At 35.7% G+C, this 19,756-nt stretch overlaps 1 protein-coding gene across 29 annotated transcripts in view; it reads right to left on the reverse strand.

Annotated features, from left to right (window-relative positions):
- Positions 1 to 19,756, reverse strand: part of MCTP1 (multiple C2 and transmembrane domain containing 1) — a 537,709-nt gene that overhangs the window by 217,975 nt on the left and 299,978 nt on the right. For 24 of the 29 annotated variants that reach the window (XM_049647579.1, XM_049647578.1, XM_049647590.1 and 21 more), the window contains 3 exons: positions 14,234 to 14,313; positions 10,172 to 10,283; positions 834 to 872 (listed from right to left, as the gene is read on the reverse strand). In XM_049647579.1, the coding sequence (XP_049503536.1) occupies positions 834 to 872; positions 10,172 to 10,283; positions 14,234 to 14,313 (231 nt within the window). The remainder of the gene's footprint in view (positions 1 to 833; positions 873 to 10,171; positions 10,284 to 14,233; positions 14,314 to 19,756) is intronic. The other 5 variants (XM_049647563.1, XM_049647571.1, XM_049647587.1 and 2 more) reach the window with 1 other exon arrangement.

A 19,756-nucleotide genomic window follows, 5' to 3' on the forward strand; every position in this document is an offset into this window, starting at 1 on the left:
ATTCACAGTAATAAAAATGACAAAATTAAAGACAAATTTAAGTAATAGCATGATTCAATCAGAATGAAAAAAAAAAAAAAAGATTGTCATGTTCCAGGGTCTAAAAAAATTACTCACACTTAAAAATGAGTGCTGACTTTTTAAATGGAAATTTGAACAAAGATCTTTAGAAACAAAATCCCTTTATTTCAAGGAGTAATGTCAGTTTCATCTTGATATTTATTTGTGTCCAAGAGTGGTACCACCACTCAACAAATACAGAGTTTAGTTTGTATCTTAGATACTTTACAAGTTATAAGAAGAGCAAGGACTTTGTAAGTTACAGGAACCATAAACTCTTCTCACTCCCAGGAGTCATTTATTTCTCGAAGTGAGAAGAGGCAATGATGGAAAACTCTTCTCATTACAGGCTCCACAGATGTAGCCAAGAGGAATTTTTGAGTTTAGAAAGCCTCACATTTAGTTTTCAGTGAACAAAGACAGTGAGTTACGTGGATCTTCCTTCTCTCTGGAGTGGTCCCTACCCTAACCCCATCATTTTATTCCTGATCGGGAGCAAAGACATTTTCTAGACCCTGTGGCACACACAACAGAAACCAGATGCTGAGAAGTGACCAGGCATTAGCAACAGGATGATGTGGATGTGATTGATCAGTGTGATTTCTAGTTACTTAAAAAAAGCATCACGTGATTTACTTAAAGTTATGTGAAAAAAAGAACAAGGGTGATGAAATCCTGTAGTACAGTTTGAAGAGGTATGAGAGAGATTTGGAAATGCAGCTGATAGTTCTTCTCAACAAGAAAAGCTGAAAGATCACATGCTAAGCCATTACCTTACTTGATCTTTTCCAACTCTTCCTCATTAGCATTGTCTGTAAATGAAATAAAGCATTTTCATTATCTTATCACTCAAGTACAGAATAGGGCAGCCAATTGTTTTCTAGAGGAAGCTTAACATTTAAACAGCAGTTTCCAGCAACCAGTATACAAGACAAAATTGTTTTCATCACGTACACACAGCTAGAAGAAGCACCTTTAACATTCAAGCAGTCTTTCTGGTGAGAGTTCATTTGCTTTATTCTTTTGTATAAAGAAATGAGACGGTACTTTTTAAATAGAATGGAAAATTTGAAATATCTTATTATTGGCTGGGAAAAAAAATATTGCATCTCATGATTGGCAACGGTTCCTTTTGGTGCTGGAGGTTGAGGATGTACTGACTCGACCAGGTAACTTGTCTCTTCAAACATGTTCAAAAGCCTGTTGCTTTGGTGGCATCTTAGAATTGTCTCTGCTTCCAATTAATCTTTCAAATGTGAAAATGCTTTCAAATGTGAAAAATGCTACATTAGTAGATCTTCCTGCTAAATGTTTAGCCATAACATATCCTTTAAATTAGTTTTTTTTTTTTTTTGTCTGTGTGTGCCATAGTAAGAAGTATTTATGGCTACAAGTTTTATTTAAGGTTAATGGAAATTTGTAATGAGTGCCCAAGATCAATGGTCTCTTAAATAAAGTAAGTCATAAAAATCCAAAGATATTTTATTTACTCCCCAGTTTTAAATTTTTCTCAGTTAACACTGTGGTATTAACTTCCTGATTAACCTCTTTACCCTCTCTTAGCTTTATCATTATCTTTAATGCTTATGAAGTGGAGAATAGGGAATATTTGGAGAAAGAATATACCTTTTGAAGTGCTTGTCATATTTGTATATTAAGGAGGCACACTGGTACCTTTAACAACTTTTTCTCCTTCAGCAGAATTCACTATAAAGCAGGACCATTTCAAAAACCACTCATAAATCACAAAAATACAAAAGAAAATTTTAATAAAAGATTAAGTCATATAGAAGACAACCTTTGGCCTAAACCAAGACAATAGAATTATGTGAAGGTTCTAGGACAGGAAAAGAGAAAAACATGAAATTGTCAAAGATAAGGATTCATTTTTATTCTTTGTAGATAGTGCTTTTATAGGTTATATTTTCCCTATATATCCCCTGTGTTAAATATTGACCAAAATATGGAAGACTAGTGGATTTCCTAAGGTTACAATAATTCCCTATTTTATTTTGAATGGAGCCAGGAAACGGCAAAGCAGTATTATCAAATACTATTATAGAAATATTTTATATGTTTTCTAAGTACTAACGTGCAATTTATTTTGAAGCAACAAAACCTACCATTGGGTTGTGGAGGTGTCCATACAGTGGCCATGTAATAAATGTTTGTTATTGATCTTAAGTGAGTTATTGTCATCATCATCATCATCATCATCATCACTCCCACCACCACCTCCACCACACCTTCTCCATCATCACTAAAAGGCAATTGGAAACCAAATACTTTTGTGGCATGCCATATTAACAAAACCTCCACCACTGGGAGTCAGACAATAAATCTTCAACTTTCTGAGAAAGCAGAGTTTCAGTGAACAGAGAATGATAATTCCTAGAGACACTGTTTTCAGTCAAATCAAGTGAGAATAATTAAGATAAATAAATAAATAAGCAAAATCTTGTAACTCATGGCCATTTATTATCATCACCTAGTTTCTAAGGATCTCCTAAAATTCCATTCTGTAAGAAATGGTATACTGTGAAAAAGGAGCTAAGAACAGGAGGAAGAATTGAATCTCAAGGCAACACTACTCAGTATTACACAGATTTACTACTGCTGCTCGAAACCACATCCCTTGACTCAGAGCCACGGCATAAAATAAATCCTCATGATGTAAAGCAAACTATAGGGTTTGTATTTTTTCTATCTCTCAAAATTGGCTTTACAAATAGACTGCAAGGTATCGTTTTTCAGACTGGGACACTGATACAAACAAAAAGTTAACGATTTCCCAAAGTATAAATATGCAATATTTGGCAGTTGTGGGAACAAATTCATTATTTTCCTGATTTGGTTTCTAGAATTCTATTATTAGATCCAGTGACCCCCAAAATGTGCCTAGATTTTTAAAATTATTAATTAATTAATTCATCATGATAAGTGTACTCTTTAATCCCCATTCTTTATTTCATCCATCCCCTACCCACCTCCCCTCTGGTAACTATCAGTTTGTTCTCTACAGTTAAGAGTGTTTCTTGGTTTCTTACTCTCTCTCTCTCTTTCTTTGCTCATTTGTGTTGTTTCTTAAATTTCCCATGTGAGTGAGGTCATGTGGTATTTACCTTTCTCTGACTGACTAATTTTGCTCAGCATTATACTCTGTAGCCCTAACTGTGTTGTTACAAATGGCAAGATTTCATTCTTTTTTATGGCTGAGTAATATTCCATTGTGCATATATATACAATATCTTCTTTATCCATTCATCAATCAATGGACACTTGGGCTGCTTCCATAATTTGGCTATTGTAAATAAGGCTGCTATAAACAAGGGGTTCACGTATCCCTTTGAATTAGTGCTTTTGTATTTTTTGGGTAAATATCCAGCAACATGATTACTGGATCATAGGGTAGTTCTATTTTTAACTTTTTCAGGAACCTCAAAACTGTTTTCCACAGTGGCTGCACTGCGTTCCCAACAGTGCAAGAGACTTCCTTTTTCTGCATATCCTCACCAATGCTTGTTTCTTGTGTTTTTGATTTTAGCCATTCTTACAGGTGTGAGGTGATATCTCATTATAGTTTTGATTTGTATTTCCCTGATGATGAGTGATGTTAGCATCCTTCCGTGTGTCTGTTGGCCATCTATATGTCTTCTTTGGAGAAATGTCTGTTCATGTCTCCTGCCCATTTTTTAATTGGATTATTTCCTTTTTGGGTGTTGAGTTCTTTACATATTTTGGATACTAGCCCTTTATAGGATATGTCATTTTTAAATATCTTCTCTCATTCCATAGACTGTCTTTAGTTTTATTGTTTCCTTTGCTGTGCAGAAACTTTTTATTTTGATGTAGACCCAATGGCTTATTTTTGCTTTTATTTCCCTTGGCTTGGGAGACATATCTAGAAAAATGTTGCTATGGCGGACATCAGAGCCATTACTGCCTATGCCCTCTTCAAGGATTTTTATGGTTTCAGGGCTCATATTTATATTTTAATCCATTTTGAGTTTATTTTGGTGTATGGTGAAATAAAATGGTCCCTGGATTTTAGAACAAAATTTCTGCTTCTTGAGCCAAGCCAACTGGATAAACAATGTGTTTAAGCATCCTACTCCTAAGTTTCTTTTTCTTTTTAGATATTTGGGTTAAGCTAGATTCAGTAAAGCTGAAAACAGGAGAAAAGTTTTAAAAAAGTGAATTTAACAAACATACTATTAAACTATGAGACATGTTAGAGAAGAAAGATTGGGGAATGTTAAAGATAGGAGATAAAGCAAATTATAGAAAAATAAGATTTATTTTTTGCTCTATGATCTTAAGCTGAGAAACATATGAATTTTGTTTTTGAATGCATCATTATCTAATATTATTATAGGATCATCAAAATTCTTCATTAACATCTCAACTTTCTTTGAAGCCAGTGAAAGAATTAAGTAACATAAAAATATGGCCTGTGATAGAGCTGCAGAACTGATTATGTTTTTATGAGATTCTACAATCTCAATCCATTTTTTGCTTTTATTTTTTGTTGTAGTGATATTTTTCAGGCAATTGCATGGTTACCATAGATACAAAAAAAATTATCACAGAATAGCTAGACAATATAGTGTATACATCTTATAAAACATTAAATTTTTTATAAGTGTTTTTAAAAAAATGTTAGCTATGAAAATAATTCAGAAAAATTAGCAAAATAAACCATCATGAAAAAAAAATTTCAATTCACCAAAGAGTCAATTCATATGTTTCTTATAATCTTCTATTTTTTAGCTTTAGCCAAGCAATTTGTAGGTCTAGGAGTGTGTAACACAAATTCACTCACTTTTATTTCACAAATTCTCCAATGAAGAAAGCTGTGGATTGAACTCTGCTAGAAAAAGAGCCAGAAAGAACTCAAACACACTATCAGACCAAAATACCATATACAGGACACACATGTATGCGCTACAGACTTTCGTAGGCTCAAAAACAAGACATGCATTCGAAACAGAAATGACAGTTGTGTCATGCAATTCATCAGCATGCCCCTGCCCCCCACGAAGATTTTGGTTTCTCATACACACAATGCTGGAAACTTAAAAAAAAATGTATATAAATCTGTTCACATCTGATATTTTTTTTAAAAGACTCAATGATGAACTCAATGGACAAGATTTTAATATAAGCAATTTTGAAATACTTTTGCTATTACTCATACTATACTCCTCAAATTGCTGTAATTAGACACCGCATGTTTTGGAGGCTTTAGTAGATTCAGTAGGCTGGTAGGATTTTCAACTCATTCTTCAGTTTTACTGATTTCCAGAACTGGCAATCCACACAAGGAGAAATCATCCCAACTGCATTATTCATGGAATGTAGTGTCAGTATTAACAGTATATAAAAAACTTGCAAGATAACTGATTTAGAAACTTGGGCACTTTTTGATGCTAAGTACTCTGTGTTTACACTTAATTTATTCCTACTTTTGATAGCATTTTCTTAACATTAATGTTCTACTTCCTATTTGATTGTTAGACCTTATTTGTTAATGGCTCTTGAAAACTCCCGTCTTCCATTCTCTATTTTAACACATATAAAATATTTAGCAAAGTTTTATAAATATAGTCATAAGAATAAATATGGAATTCTTAGACTAAAATCTTAAATCCCAAAAGCTTAAAATAGATGATTTCTGTGCTAATAATCAAAGAGAACAGAACTCTTAAAATTTTGCTGTGTGAGGATCAATGCAAAAATCATCCTCTATTCCTTCCCTATATATTATGCTAGATATTATATGGAACTGTGAGGCATTTAGTAACTGATTTCTGGTATGCTATATTTTGAGTCTGAATTTTTCTAAATAAGATTTGTTCCTGGATAATTTGTAAATTTCACAATAGCATTTTCACTGAAGCAATATAATATATATTTCAAGCATACAAAAATTCAAGTTGAAGATACACTGGATCCATGATTGTTTTTAACTAAAAAACTTCAATTATATTCCAGGAAAATATATTGGAGTAATACTAGACATGTGACAAAAAGAAAAATACAGTGACATGCTTCTAATGCATTGTTATTAATATCTTCATAGAGCAACACAGACTGATTTTAAGCAGATTATCATTAATGTACTAATTTTAAGAATGCAAAAGGAAATTAATTATTTAATACTGTTTGTGACAATCTCAGGGATTTAAATACTGAAGTAAGAAAAAAAAATCTTAAAATACCTTTCCCTGGACCTTTGAAGTATCCCTTCAAATCCTCATAGAATTTCATCTGCAACTCATTGAACAGCCACTAGGTACAGAAAGCTGGACTAGGTTTTGAATGCAGTCGTCAAAAAAAAAGATCATCAGAAGCAATAATTTATATATACTTTTTTTTTTTTTAACCAGAAGTGATAGGATAGAGAATGGAGTTGATGGGAAGTAATTTAGGTAGGGCAAATGACAGTGAAGAAAGCCTGGACTCGAGAGAAGGTGAGATCTGCCAGAGTTTGTATGGCTGGGACAGAGGTTACCAGTGGCAGAACATATGGTGCTCATTGGAGAGCTTTAAAGTCCCTCATCAGGAGTTTCCATTTAATTAGAGAAATAAACACATGTCACTGAACACTTAGAAGAAGAATAAAGAAGACATTATAGAACCTGGCACAATGCTTATAGAGTCAATAAATGTTTTTTGATCCCTGCCCAGCCAACAAATGGTCCTTGTTCAGAGTTTCAAAATCTCATATTAGTGTTGCTTAACAGTTTTAGAGATCTTAATAAAATAGCTATACAATTGTTATATAGACCAAAACAAGCAAGTAAACAGAAGCAAATTTATGTCTTTGTTAGAAATTTTCATCCTGTAAGCACATGCTTAGAAACCCTGATTCAAATCTAGGACATCAGACTAGCCAGGATACTGGGGATGCCACCAGAATTACCTGTAGGAGATGTTTCATACTTCCTTCCCTCCCCCTAAGGTCACCTGGCTTCTCTGCAACCACCCCCATGCTCCCAGCTGTTAATCACACCCACAAGGAAGAGCAAGTGCAGTCAACCTGACACCTGGATGATGACACCCTTGTCTCCATTCCTCAGGTATGACTGAGGTCAGTGTGGTCACCAGCCAGAAGCTGGCTCTGATACAGGCTGCAACAGGTTGTGCTTTCCTGAGGCACTGCGCCCTAGCTAAGCTACTTGATTCTCAGGTGAAAGTCAATGTTAGTATGGGAGGGGAGAAGACATCATTTTTCACTGGCCACAGCAGAATGAATTCAGTGCTATTTGGAACTCTGAAGGCAAGGGCATGAAGTAAGGCAGTGCATGAACAATACTTGGCAGTAAAGGATTTCTTTCAAAAAGCTGGAGTAGCAAAAGGCAGGGATTTGAATCAAGAAAATGGCACAAAGATTTCAGGAAAGGCTCTTTGTGTTAAGGGTGAATGGGGCTGGAAAGGTACAATGAGGAAAATGGAAAAGGAAGAAAAGATGAATCATACCAGATTTTTGACGAGCAACTGCTTCATGTAACCCACCTGTTCTCTTCCCATTCATGTGTGATAAATCATTGATGATCAATAATCAGGCACTGTAATACCTTTAAATGATATTTGTCTAAATGGACATTGAACTGAAATAATAAATTTGAGCAGCTATGGAGACTGGAAGATTTTTACAAGAAATGTTAAAGAAAAAATAATGTTGGGACCATTTTGCCTGTGCTGACACTCATTTCTGTGCAGTTTAGAGCAATTCAGCAGCTTCACCATAAGGTCTCTTGGTACTAGCTTGATCTCTCAAACCGTCAAGTTGATGTTAGAGCACTTAATAAATATTCCTTTTATGCAAAAATTCAGCAGACACTCCATCATCAAATCACCCAAATAACTAAACCAGCCACCATATCATTCTAACTTCCAATAATATTGCCAGTCAAATAATTTGGGATATATATGACCTCAGGCACTTAGGTATTTTCATTTATGAAGCGCTGTTCCTCATTAAAATAACAAAGAACCCCAAACAAGAATATTCTATCACTAAATTTTGTTGATTTTACCTCTCACCAGTAAACTTGCTGATTTCTTTCCATCTCTATCTCTGATAATGCTAATCCAAACCTCCATCATCTTCCCCCAGGATTTATGAAATAATTAGTCCTATTTGGTCTCCAAGTATCCGTTCTCATTCTTCCATCTGTTTTCCACAATGCAGCCACACAGCTATTTTCAAAAAGCAAATATGATTATGCCACTTCCTATTCATAGACTCTTGGAGAATCACCACAAACCTTAACATGGCCAACAGTCCTTACATGGTCTGGGCATCTCCTGTCCGCTGTCGTCATGCACCATGATCTCCCACACTCTCCTCTGCGTACATCTTTTCTGAGCTCCAGTACTTTTTCAATTACTGGAGTGCAGCATAGGGCCTTTGCATGTGCTGTTTCCTTCTGCTTGAAATATCTTCTCTCTTCCTGGTTTTTGCTTTATTATCTCCTATTCACACTTCAGACCTCAGGTCTCATTTGGCTTCCTTAGAGAATTCCTGCTACCTTAACTAGAACAAATTCTACTACATTCCCTCTTAACAGCAACATGCACCTCTCTTTCATGGCACTCAATACAGTTGTCATTTTAAATTTCCTTCACTAATGATTTGATCCCTGAGTTCTCCACTGGATATAAGTTCTATAGTATCCTATGGGTTTAGCATAGGACCTGGCTTATAGTAGGTTTGGTCAGTACTAGCATTATTTGAATAAAGCAATAAATAAACACTTACAATTTATTCCTGTGTATGGATTAGCCAGCTAGGATATACTCCTTGGCTTCCACTAGGTGAAATAAGGTATTCTGAATTGGCGATTTCTACAATGATGGGTTTCTATTTCTAAATATTCTCTGTTAAAAAAAAAGTCCTCACCTACCCTTCCTTTTGTACACATGGGCCTGTGCATATGCACACTTACACACTTTTTTTTTTTTTTTTACTGTGTTAACTTCTCACAGTAGGTATCTGGTAGTCCTTGTTGGAAAGAGAAATGTACTTCTCACTGAATTAAGTATGGATACTTAAATCATACTTAGCAAACACAGCGTATGAAAATGTGTGCTCACTGTTTAATTTTTTAAAAGGGTAGAGCAAAATACTTGTTGAAAAGGGTGAGTTTTCCAATGAGTTTAAAACACTTCCAAATTTGAAGTTGGGATTCACTATTTTAATCTATAGTCTCCTGAAAAAATGTCAAGAATACCTTTCCAGCAGACAACATAAACCAACTTTAATCATGCATTATTTGAAGACAGCAATACATACATTGCTAAAGGAGGGTATGTGTACTTGCCCAAATAGTTATATCTACTCCTAAAATGTGTTATAATCAAAACTTGTGAGAGCAGCTCCCGGTACATGAAAGCACACTGAATCTAATGAGGACTCTCCGGTAAACTGTGGCAGAAAGTGCATTGGCCAGCATACTGATGCAGGTCACACCTGATATTTTTTAATGTCACTTCAACATGCTGGAGTAATTGGCTCCTCTGTCTCCCTTGTAAGTTTCTCACTGCAGCATGGTGTGCAAGGAAGTACAGACAGCCAGTGCTGGAAAATGGGTAACAGCTATATGGAAACCCATCAAGAAGATGAAGAGTATTCACTTATCATTCAGCAAACAAATACCAGAAAGCAAAAACTCTATTATAATTTCACCTCATTTTCTTTGTGATGGTACGCATGACAATACAGTCAAAACATCAGGGTCTGGATACCTCGGTACGGAATTCCAAATACTCAGTTCAGTAGCAAATGTATTCCCTGAATGAATACTACCATTTGTCTACAATATAACATGTCTGAAATTGGGAAATGAAATTATAATAACAGATGCAAACGTGTCCCTTATTTACCACAAGAGGTTCTGATCTGGAGCACAGAACAGGAAATTTGAATTCAAAAGATATAATACACAGGGACTAGCGATACCCAGGATACTTACAGAAACAAAGAACAGGCCAGATTTTCATATGCTGCTTCTTTTTATTATCACCTCTGGATTCAAAGAAGGCTCATGACATTCCACCAAGTGATGACAAGAAAGCACTCCTCCTAGGCTGTGGGGGAACTTACCACATCCCTGTGTTCTCCTTCTTTAGGGGTAAGGATGACAGACAGCAAAATGATTCCAAGGTAGTGGTCAGGATAATGAGGATCTTTCAGTGTGAGGGTCACATCTGTGGGCCTATGATATACAATATTAAGATTGTAAACCATCATTAAATATATAAGCCAAAAATATATTTTATATTGACAATTTATTATTTTTAAGAAGAAAATAAATTTTGTTTTCTTTTACTTTCCTGGTCCAATTTCTATTGTTATTAAAACATCATTAATGCACTCTTATCCAATAAATTGTGGACCAACTGGGTGTACTTGGATTCACTGTGTAAGTCTCAGTCCTTTCTGTGGTTCTAGAAAGCTAAGAAACTATAAAAGTATAGAGAAATGTACAAGTGCCTTCTTTATAATCTCTAAACACACAGAAAGCCAGATATTTTCTATAAATTTGAGTCCAACAAGTAAATGAGGGTCATTTACAGACCACTACATGATTTAGAATAAAGAGATGAGTGGTAAAAGAGGAAAAGATAATACATAACTTGCCTTATATGCATCATAGACATATTTCCTTATTGTGTAATTATTTTTAACAGAGTCCATTGTTTAAAATAATGCTACTATATTTTTTTGTCTGTTTAAACCTATGCCTAAACAATTTTTAGATTCAGAAACACAAGGAAACCACTACTTGGTCAAGTTGGTGAATACTTAGAAGGCTTTAGAATTAAGTATGTCTGAAGAAGAGATTATGAATTACTCGGTATTACCCAAAATAATTTTAGAAAATAATGCCAACCACACATTGAACTGACAATGTGTAGCTAATATCTTATTTCCATATCTCAATTAAACATATATTTCAATTTTAACAAATGTATGTTAAGCATTACAGTGTATATGCATATACTATATATATACATATATGTTTGATATATATTTTGATTTGGTTCATTTGTTGAACAAATAGGAGTTCATGCCCCTCCACCCCCAATAAACCTAAGGGACTGTGGAATATTTGACACAAAACCTGAATCTTTAAATGTTGGCAAATTAGGAACGTTCCCTTACTTGCTCAGTCACTTATTCATTTCATTCAGAAAACATATATTAAACACATATGAAATACCACACACTGTGGTAAATCTTGGGTAAAACCAGAGGTTAAGATCAGTGATAATATCATTATCTTTAGGGAGCTTAATAATTAGTAAATGCTACAGTTGGAATCTAGTACTGGGGAGAGGGCTTTATGGGGAAAGCTGGTCCAAATAAAAATTTTCAATCCTGGCTGCATATAAGAATCCACTGGGAAGCTTTAAAAAAGTATATATTCCTGAATTCTACCCATGATGACCCTGGTTCTATAGATCAAGGTTGGGTCTGGAAATTTATATTGTTTATGAAGCTCTCTAAGTGATTTTCCCATACAACCAGGATTGAGAACCAAAGATACTTTTAAAAAAAAGTTTTTTTAACATTTATTTATTATTGAGAGACAGAGAGACAGACAGTGAGCAGGGGAGGGGTAGAGAGAGGGGAGACACAGAATCTGAAGCAGACTCCAGGCTCTGAGCTGTCAGCACATAGCCCGACTTGGGTCTCAAACTCACTGTGAGGTCATGACCTGAGCTGAAGTCAGTCGCCTAACCAACTGAACCACCCAGGCGCCCGAACCAAAGATACATTTTAAGGCTAAGGTATTATAATACTAGGAAACTTTTACATGATGCTTAAAGTCAAGGAATAATGTTATGAAAAAGATGAACTGTTTTCCAATGCCAGAGGTTTTTTTTGTTTGTTTGTTTTTAAGTAGGCTTCATGCCCAGCATGGAGTTCAACACGGGGCTTAAACTCACAACCCTGAGATCACGAGTCAAATACTTAACTGGCTGAGCCACCCAGGTGCTCCCCAGTGTCAGAGGTTTTAACTGAAACATGAAAAATTAGATTGATAATATACATGTTATAACAGTCGTGATACAAATGGATCCAATATCAATTTAGTTACAACTAATCACCGTGGTTTGACAGCAACAACTTGTTCCTTTCATTTTAACAAATTCATGTTAAGCATTATAGAATGTATGTAAATACTATACATAGATACATGTTTTTATATGGAGTTACAATTTGATTTGGTTCATTTTCCTATAGTGAGTACATATAAAATTAAAAGAAAACTTACTATATTTTTATAATGATTACATGATAAAGATTTAAGAACATTTTCAATTGCTTGATGATGATGATGATGATGATGATTTTCTCTCAAAGTAAAACTTTAATGCATTACAGATAGCATAAGTATTTATATGGCTAGTATTATTATCCATTTATCTACACCTAGGGACTATTGATTTATACACAGAATGTAATGGCATACACCATCATGTGGTTTTAAAAAGTAGTAATTTGGTGTTTACATAGTTTTGGGAGGAAGGAATGATTAAATACATAAAATAAGTAGAGTGGCAAAATAAACACCAAATGCTTGGATAAATGTCTTTTTATTTTCTTAATCATCCCATATTTTTCCATTTAAGGTTATTTTTCATCAATGATTTATCTTTAATAGGGAAAAAGAGAGATTTATGCTCTGTGATTAAATACAGCGGTTTGCATATCCTTTAGCAGAAATCTATACAGAAAATAGTTGTGGCCTTTATAGAACACCACAGCCCATTGAGCTGGAGCTCAGTCTTCATGGTAACGGATGACATAAAACACTATCTTGGATGGGGCGCCTGGGGAGCTTCGTTAAGTATCTGCCTCTTGATTTCCGCTAAGGTCATGATGTCAGTTTGTAAGATAGAGTCCCTGTCACAGGCTCTGTGTTGACAGCATGGAGCCTGCTTAGGATTCTCTCTCCCTACCTCTCTCTGCCCCTCCCCCACTCACTCTTGCATGTGGGCTCTCTCTCTCAAAATAAATAAACTTAACAACAACAACAACAACAACAACAACAACAACAACACTATGTAGGAAACTTCCTTCCACTGTGGTGAGTGGGAGGCCGGCAATCACCCACATTCTATCATTAGGTCAGCCTGCGCTAAGCTCTTGACTGGAATAGAGGACATGCAGGAAGTCCAGAAAAGTCTGCTCTTTGGTCCAGTCCATGGTAAAAATGGCTTTTGGAAGACCAATAAGCTGCCAGTGTGCTCAAGCTTAGCTGACTATGATACATAAGGGGGTTCTACTATTTCTGTTTAATTTGCATTTAAAATATAAAGTAGCGATCTGGCCCATTTCTCTGCTCCCCTGTTTTCCACTGCTCCTGCCACATCACGTACATAATCACATGAAACACCTTAAAACCATCAAAGAAGATCTCACAGCTTCCTTTGCAACCTATCCCAGTACTGCTTGACCCTTTTAAAACGTATTTTTTTCCTTCTGTAGTATTAATCAATTCTTAGCTTCCAGTTGAAGTGCATTAAAAAAAAATATAAGCCCATAATTAGGTGCCAGGTATGACTAATACTAGTAATAATTCTATAGCTTTACAACTAGTCAAGCAATAATAAACTAATGTGACTGAGGAAATACAACTAATCTTTCTTCATGTTTGAGGCACTCCTTGGTAACCTAGGATCACCAGTGATGGCAAAATTAGACTGTCCTTGGGCTCAGGTGATAAGAGAGTAGCTGTTTTTGAGGCAAAGCACATGTTTTATTTCCTGTATGGTAGCCTGATTCTTAAACTAGTCATTTCTATTTACATGCATAATCTACTTTATGTCCCACTACAACCATATCAGCAACATGGAAGTAAGGAATTTGTCTTTTATCTCTAGATTGCTGGTGCTTAGTACAGTGCTGGGGGACAGATCAGGTGTCCTAGACTTTTCCTTCCAAATAACTGTTGTTGAATAAGATAATCAAGGAAGATGCTATTATTTCCACTGGGTAGATAAAAAAGATGTATTTGAAAAAGGCTGGCTAGCATGACGGCTCACAACAATAAATGAGAGAAGAGTGTCTAGAACCCAGATCGGCTGTCACTCCATTTATACAGGCCCAGCTTCACCACAAGAGGCAGTGATATAACAGTGGCTCAAAAGTTACCTGTTTAACTCCAGTTGTGTGAGATCCAGAAAGGCTGAGCCCATAAAGTCATCCTGTAGTCCAAAATCATAGTCAAATACCTGAGAAGCCAAAGAGACAAAGCATTATTAGAAATAATTACAATATAGCTTTAAATGAAAATACCTTGACTATAAAATATTGGTTGTCTGTCATCAAAAACAGTGAAACTTCCTAATATTTTTACAAATTTCTTTGTTTGAGGGGCACCTTGGTGGCTCAGTTGATTAAGCGTCTGACTCGATTTCAGTTCAGGCCGCAATCTTACGGTTTTGTGAGTTTGAGCTCCACATTAGGCTTTGCACTGACTCTATAGAACTTGCTTTGGATTCCCTTTCTCTCGCTCTCACTCTCTCTCTCTCTGCCCCTACCCAGCTAGTGCTCAGTCTCTCTCAAAATAAATAAATAAACTTCAAAAAAATTTTCTTTGTTTGAAATGTTAGGGTCTCACAAAATATTCAAAGGAAGTTGCATTTTTACTTAAAATTGTTATTTATATCAAATAGAACTTTAAGGAAGATGAATAACAAAATCAAGTAAAATATAGTAAATCATCAAAAATCTGAGGAACCCAGGCTTAGAATATTTTCCCCACATTATAGAAGGGATATTAGCATTACTGGAAGGAAAAATAAGTGAGTATGAAATTCAACAAATATGTCTTCCATAGTGGGCTCTTGGTTATGAGTATATGATTCTAATTCCTTCGTGTTTTTCAGGTCACTGAAGATAAATTCTGTGATATTATAGGACAATGTCTTTTGAAATATACAAATAAGTTAAAATTGAAGTGTTGTTATTAAAAAATTTTGTAAAGTCATATTAAGGTTAAGTCAAATTTAGTTTTTATCATCACAAGGAAGACTAGGAAATAATATTAATGTAACTACCAACAACAATCAGAAAGGAAAAGAGAATGTGTTTCTATTTATTCATCCAGTATCTTCTTTGTGCCTTTTATGGTTCTTATTCATACTATGATAAATAAAAAAGTATTGTCCCTGATCTCTTGGACCCTGCATTTAAGAGCTGAGACAGTGTATACAAACCCAAATAGATAAATACACTTCAGTGATGAGCACTGTGGACACAAAAGTCTAAGGGGGTGTGTTGGAAGCTGCTATTTTAGATAGGGAGTCCAGGAAGGCCTCGTGCAGGAAGTGTGTCATGTAGAGACCAGAATGACGAGAAGGATTAGGCCGGTTTGGGAAGATCATTCCCAGGCAGAAGAAACAGCAAATGACCAACACACGCAATGGTCATCAAGAAGTCAGTGTGGTTGAAGCAGAGTGAGAAATATGGAGAGTGGAAAGAAGAAGGCTGAAGAGACAGCTCAGAGCTAGATCAATTAGGGCCATTTTCGAAAGACTCCAAGAAAGTGGGAGTTGGCTAACTTCCATCCATTCATTAGTTTTGCTACTCATTCTTTCCTCAGTCAATATTGATTAAGTATTTATTAGGTACCAGACAATATGCTAGGCATAAACAGGGGTGAGCAAAGCTGACATCATCAATGCTTACAGTTTAGTAAAGGAGACAGATGTTAAACAAGGAAGTGCACAGGTGATATGTAATTCCAGCTTTTGATAAGTATTGTAAAGAAAAGAACAGCGTTTGAAAAAAAATAATAATAGAGATCAGGGAAAGCTTTTAAGATGGAAGAAAGATGCTAGTAGATGAAGTTTGGAGCTGTGCTTCTGGATCTTTTCAAACAGAAAATCTTTGTATTGCACATTGCAGTAAATGAGCATGGACAAGTAAGCCAGCTCTTGAAAGGATCAACCAGGCCATGGAACTCTCCAGGATGTGAGAATCCATTAGGCTGAGAGAATTTAGCACAACTGGGCTCAGTAGTTAGAAAACTTGAAGCAGAGGGAACAATATGTACAGCAGCCTGCATCCTTGGTTTTTCTCCAGTATTAACAGCCTTTGATTTAAAAAAAACTTAATATGTAAAAAAATTGATATTTAAATAAAAAGATAAATACTTTGCATTATAAAAGGACTCTTAAGTTTGAAGTCATAAGGGGATTTACTTAAGTGATAAGTTCCCCTAATGCCTTCTAAATTATTCAATTCACAGTCATTTGATTTACATACAACCTTTCAGGAGTACATTTGTTATAGAAAGCACAGTGCTCCTGTAATAGACATTCTCCTTGATCAATTACACCTCTGAGATCTAGTCATGTACCCAGTGGCATATCACATGAATACACTGCCACGTCTCAGGCAACGGACACCTCACTGTTTGCAAGTGGCTACAAATACTGTATTTTACAACATAAAATTTATACTCAAAATTAAACAAATTTCTCTTATGCAATCTCTTCTAATTGTATCACCCTAAAGCTAAAACTCTTAGGGACTATAGTGATAGTCAAACAACATCTGGGGTACACACATACATGTGAAGTGGAGAGCTGTGAATCCAGTGAACTGGCTAGAGGAGACAGTCCAAATGGGTGATTCAACATTTGAACTTTCTTAACTCTCACGGTGAAAGTTTTTCCTCCAGTCCTAATGCTAGGTGCTTACTTTAGTTTCCTCCTATTCATTGGTAAATGCATAACCATGGGAAAGAATATAAAAACTAGAATCCATTCATTAATGAAATTATTAGCTTTGCGACTTGGTTCCAAGCTCTATAAACTACCTGTCAGAAGGAGCATTGTTTTAGGGAAAGTTTCAGAAATACAGAACATAGAGAAGAGATAAAACAGGAAAAGATACTCCCACTGTTGGGGCACCTGGATGGCTCAGTCAGTTAAGTGTCCAACTCTTGATATCAGCTCAGGTTGTGATCTCATGGTAGTGCTCTGAGGGTCGTGAGACTGAGCCCCATGTCGGGCTCTGTGCTGAGCATAGAGTCTGCTTGGGATTTTCTCTCTCCCTCTCTCTCTGTCCCTGCTCCCTCCAATAAATAAATAAACTTAAAAAAAAAAAGATAAGGTACTCCCATTGCAATAACAACAAGCACAGTGAACACTGATTAATGTTTATTCAATATTTACTATCCATTAGGCACTGTTATCTGTTAAACATATTATGGAGATTCTGAAATTTATGTTGTATAGAACTCAGTGAACAGGGTATTGTTGTTTCCATTTTTCAGATAAGGAATCCAAAGCTTATAAAGTTTATGTCACTTCCCCCCAAAACTCGGGGCTTTGAAGAGGTCGGATTCAGATTCAGTTGTGCAAGATACTCTGTTCAGAATAGAACACATTTAAATTTAGCAAATACGAGTTGGGTACCCACTGTGAGGGAAGCACTGTGAATTCACATGTGAACAGGTTAGATGGGATACTTGCCTTCACACATCTCCTGGGAGAGGTGGAAACCTTAGATAACATTAGATAAAAGTTGCTTGGTTTCCATAACATCTCTCTTCATTCTCACGTGAGTTTAGAACAAAAAATGTTTTATTCTAATAAATGAATTTATTTAGCATCTTGATTTAATTGCCTCCCCTGAAAAATTGCATCAGGGAGTACACCAGCTAAAATGTTCTTGGAAATCAGTAACAGAAAGCTCAGCTCCCACAAATGGGAATTTGTTAGCTCAAATGACTGGAATGCCCAAAGGTAATTATGACTTCAGTGGAGTTTTCAATTGCCAGTTCAAATGATTCATATATTTATTCATTCAGTTACGTGGGAAATGTTTGTTTAGCATCTACAATGTGCCAAGTATTGTTCTAGGCACTGGAAATACAGCAGTGAACAGAACAAAGTTTCTGATTTCTTGGGGCTTACATTTAGGGGAGCTGCAGATAATAAACGAATGCATGACAGGTAGTGATAAGTGCCATGGGGAAAAGTATCTCAGGGTATGGGAGTGATGGGAACTGCTATTTATAAGATGTTTCAGAGAACAATCAGAGAGAGTGGCCTTTGAATAAAGATGCATAATGGGAATAGGATATGGAACAGGACCCAGATCACGTAATGTGACCCAGGATCTAAGATTCTATGAAGAAAATATGTCCATGACTCATTTTCATACTCAGGCAGCTTCAAAATAACCGTTTCACTATACAAGAATAATTAAACTCAAAATCGTAGGACTGACATTGTAACGCAAAGAAAAAAGAAAACCTAACTGGGGCCATTGCAATTAGTCATCTTTAGTAGAAAATACAAGTTATGTTGCATAATTACTGGGTGGACATAGGAAACCCTAAATCTCTTTAAGTCTCACTCACCTATGTAATGGGGATGAGGAAAGTCATTTGTCAGGTATTTTGAGGATTACATGAGATAAAGTAGGCCTTGTGCCTCACATGGTGCTCAAGAAATGGCAGTTATTATAGTGAAAATGTGACCAGAGATTCTATCTTCCCAAGACTCAGTAACCTCCTATGTTCTTTGCCCAAAAACCAAAAGCAAGTACAGTCACATTTTTTTGTTTCCTTGTTTTGTTTTGCTATTGATTTTTGTTGTTGTTGCTAAAATAGTTGAGATTTTTGATTCATGCATTTAGGAAGTACTTTTGAACCACACAAAACATCTAAGATGACACAAGCATCTAACTTTGGAATAATTTGGTTTGGATGCTGCGCGGTTTAGGGTTGGAAACGTTTTCTTCCAATTACTCAGGTGTTTCCATTTATAAGTCTAGAAAAATAGCTCCCTCCCTACCCAAGCAGTGCATCAGAATAACCTATTGTGTTTCAAAAGTACAGAAGATTGGACTCTACCATACGGCCCTAAATCAAAGTCTGTAGGGAAGACACTTGAACATCTGGATTCTCACACACACATACACACACACACACACACACACACACACACACACACACAAAACAAAAACAAAAAAAAAGCAGCTTCATGGTAATTCTGATGTACAGCCAGGGTTGACTATCATTGGTATATGACATTCATTTAGGGCCCTTAAAACCTACTCAGAAATAATTTGGCATAAGATAGCAATATGGTGCTTAACTTGAACCATGCTGAAGAATGTTTCAATTTTAAATCTTTTAAAAAATTTTTTAATGTTTATTTTTGAGAGAGACAGAGAGAGAGAGAGAGAGAGAGAGAGAGAGAGAGAGAATCCAAAGCAGGATCCAGGCTCTGAGCTGTCAACACAGAGCCAGTCATGGGGCTTGAACTCACGAACTGTGAGATCATACCTGAGCTGAAGTCAGACACTTAACCAACTGAGCCTCCCAGGCATTCCATCAATTTTAAATCTTAAGCCTGGATATATATGAGTTATTTAAGGAAATGTCAACTTTGGTAAAATGACAGTCTTAGACACAGTAATCTGATCCCAAACAGAATCGCCTTCCTAATTATCAAAACCTTTCTATTAGTTAGAAAAGCACTCCAATCTAATACCCAGATTTTTAGCCTGTGATTAGGCCAAACAAGCAGCAATTTATACAACCATTTCCCCTTTATATTGCTTCTCTCTTTTCCACTATAACTCTGGGTGTTCACTGTGTAACTTGAATAATAGTGTCAGTGAAATGAAAATTGAAAATTTAATTCAATTCAG

The sequence above is a fragment of the Panthera uncia genome, assembly GCF_023721935.1.
Source record: "Panthera uncia isolate 11264 chromosome A1 unlocalized genomic scaffold, Puncia_PCG_1.0 HiC_scaffold_17, whole genome shotgun sequence".
Lineage (NCBI taxonomy): Eukaryota > Metazoa > Chordata > Mammalia > Carnivora > Felidae > Panthera > Panthera uncia.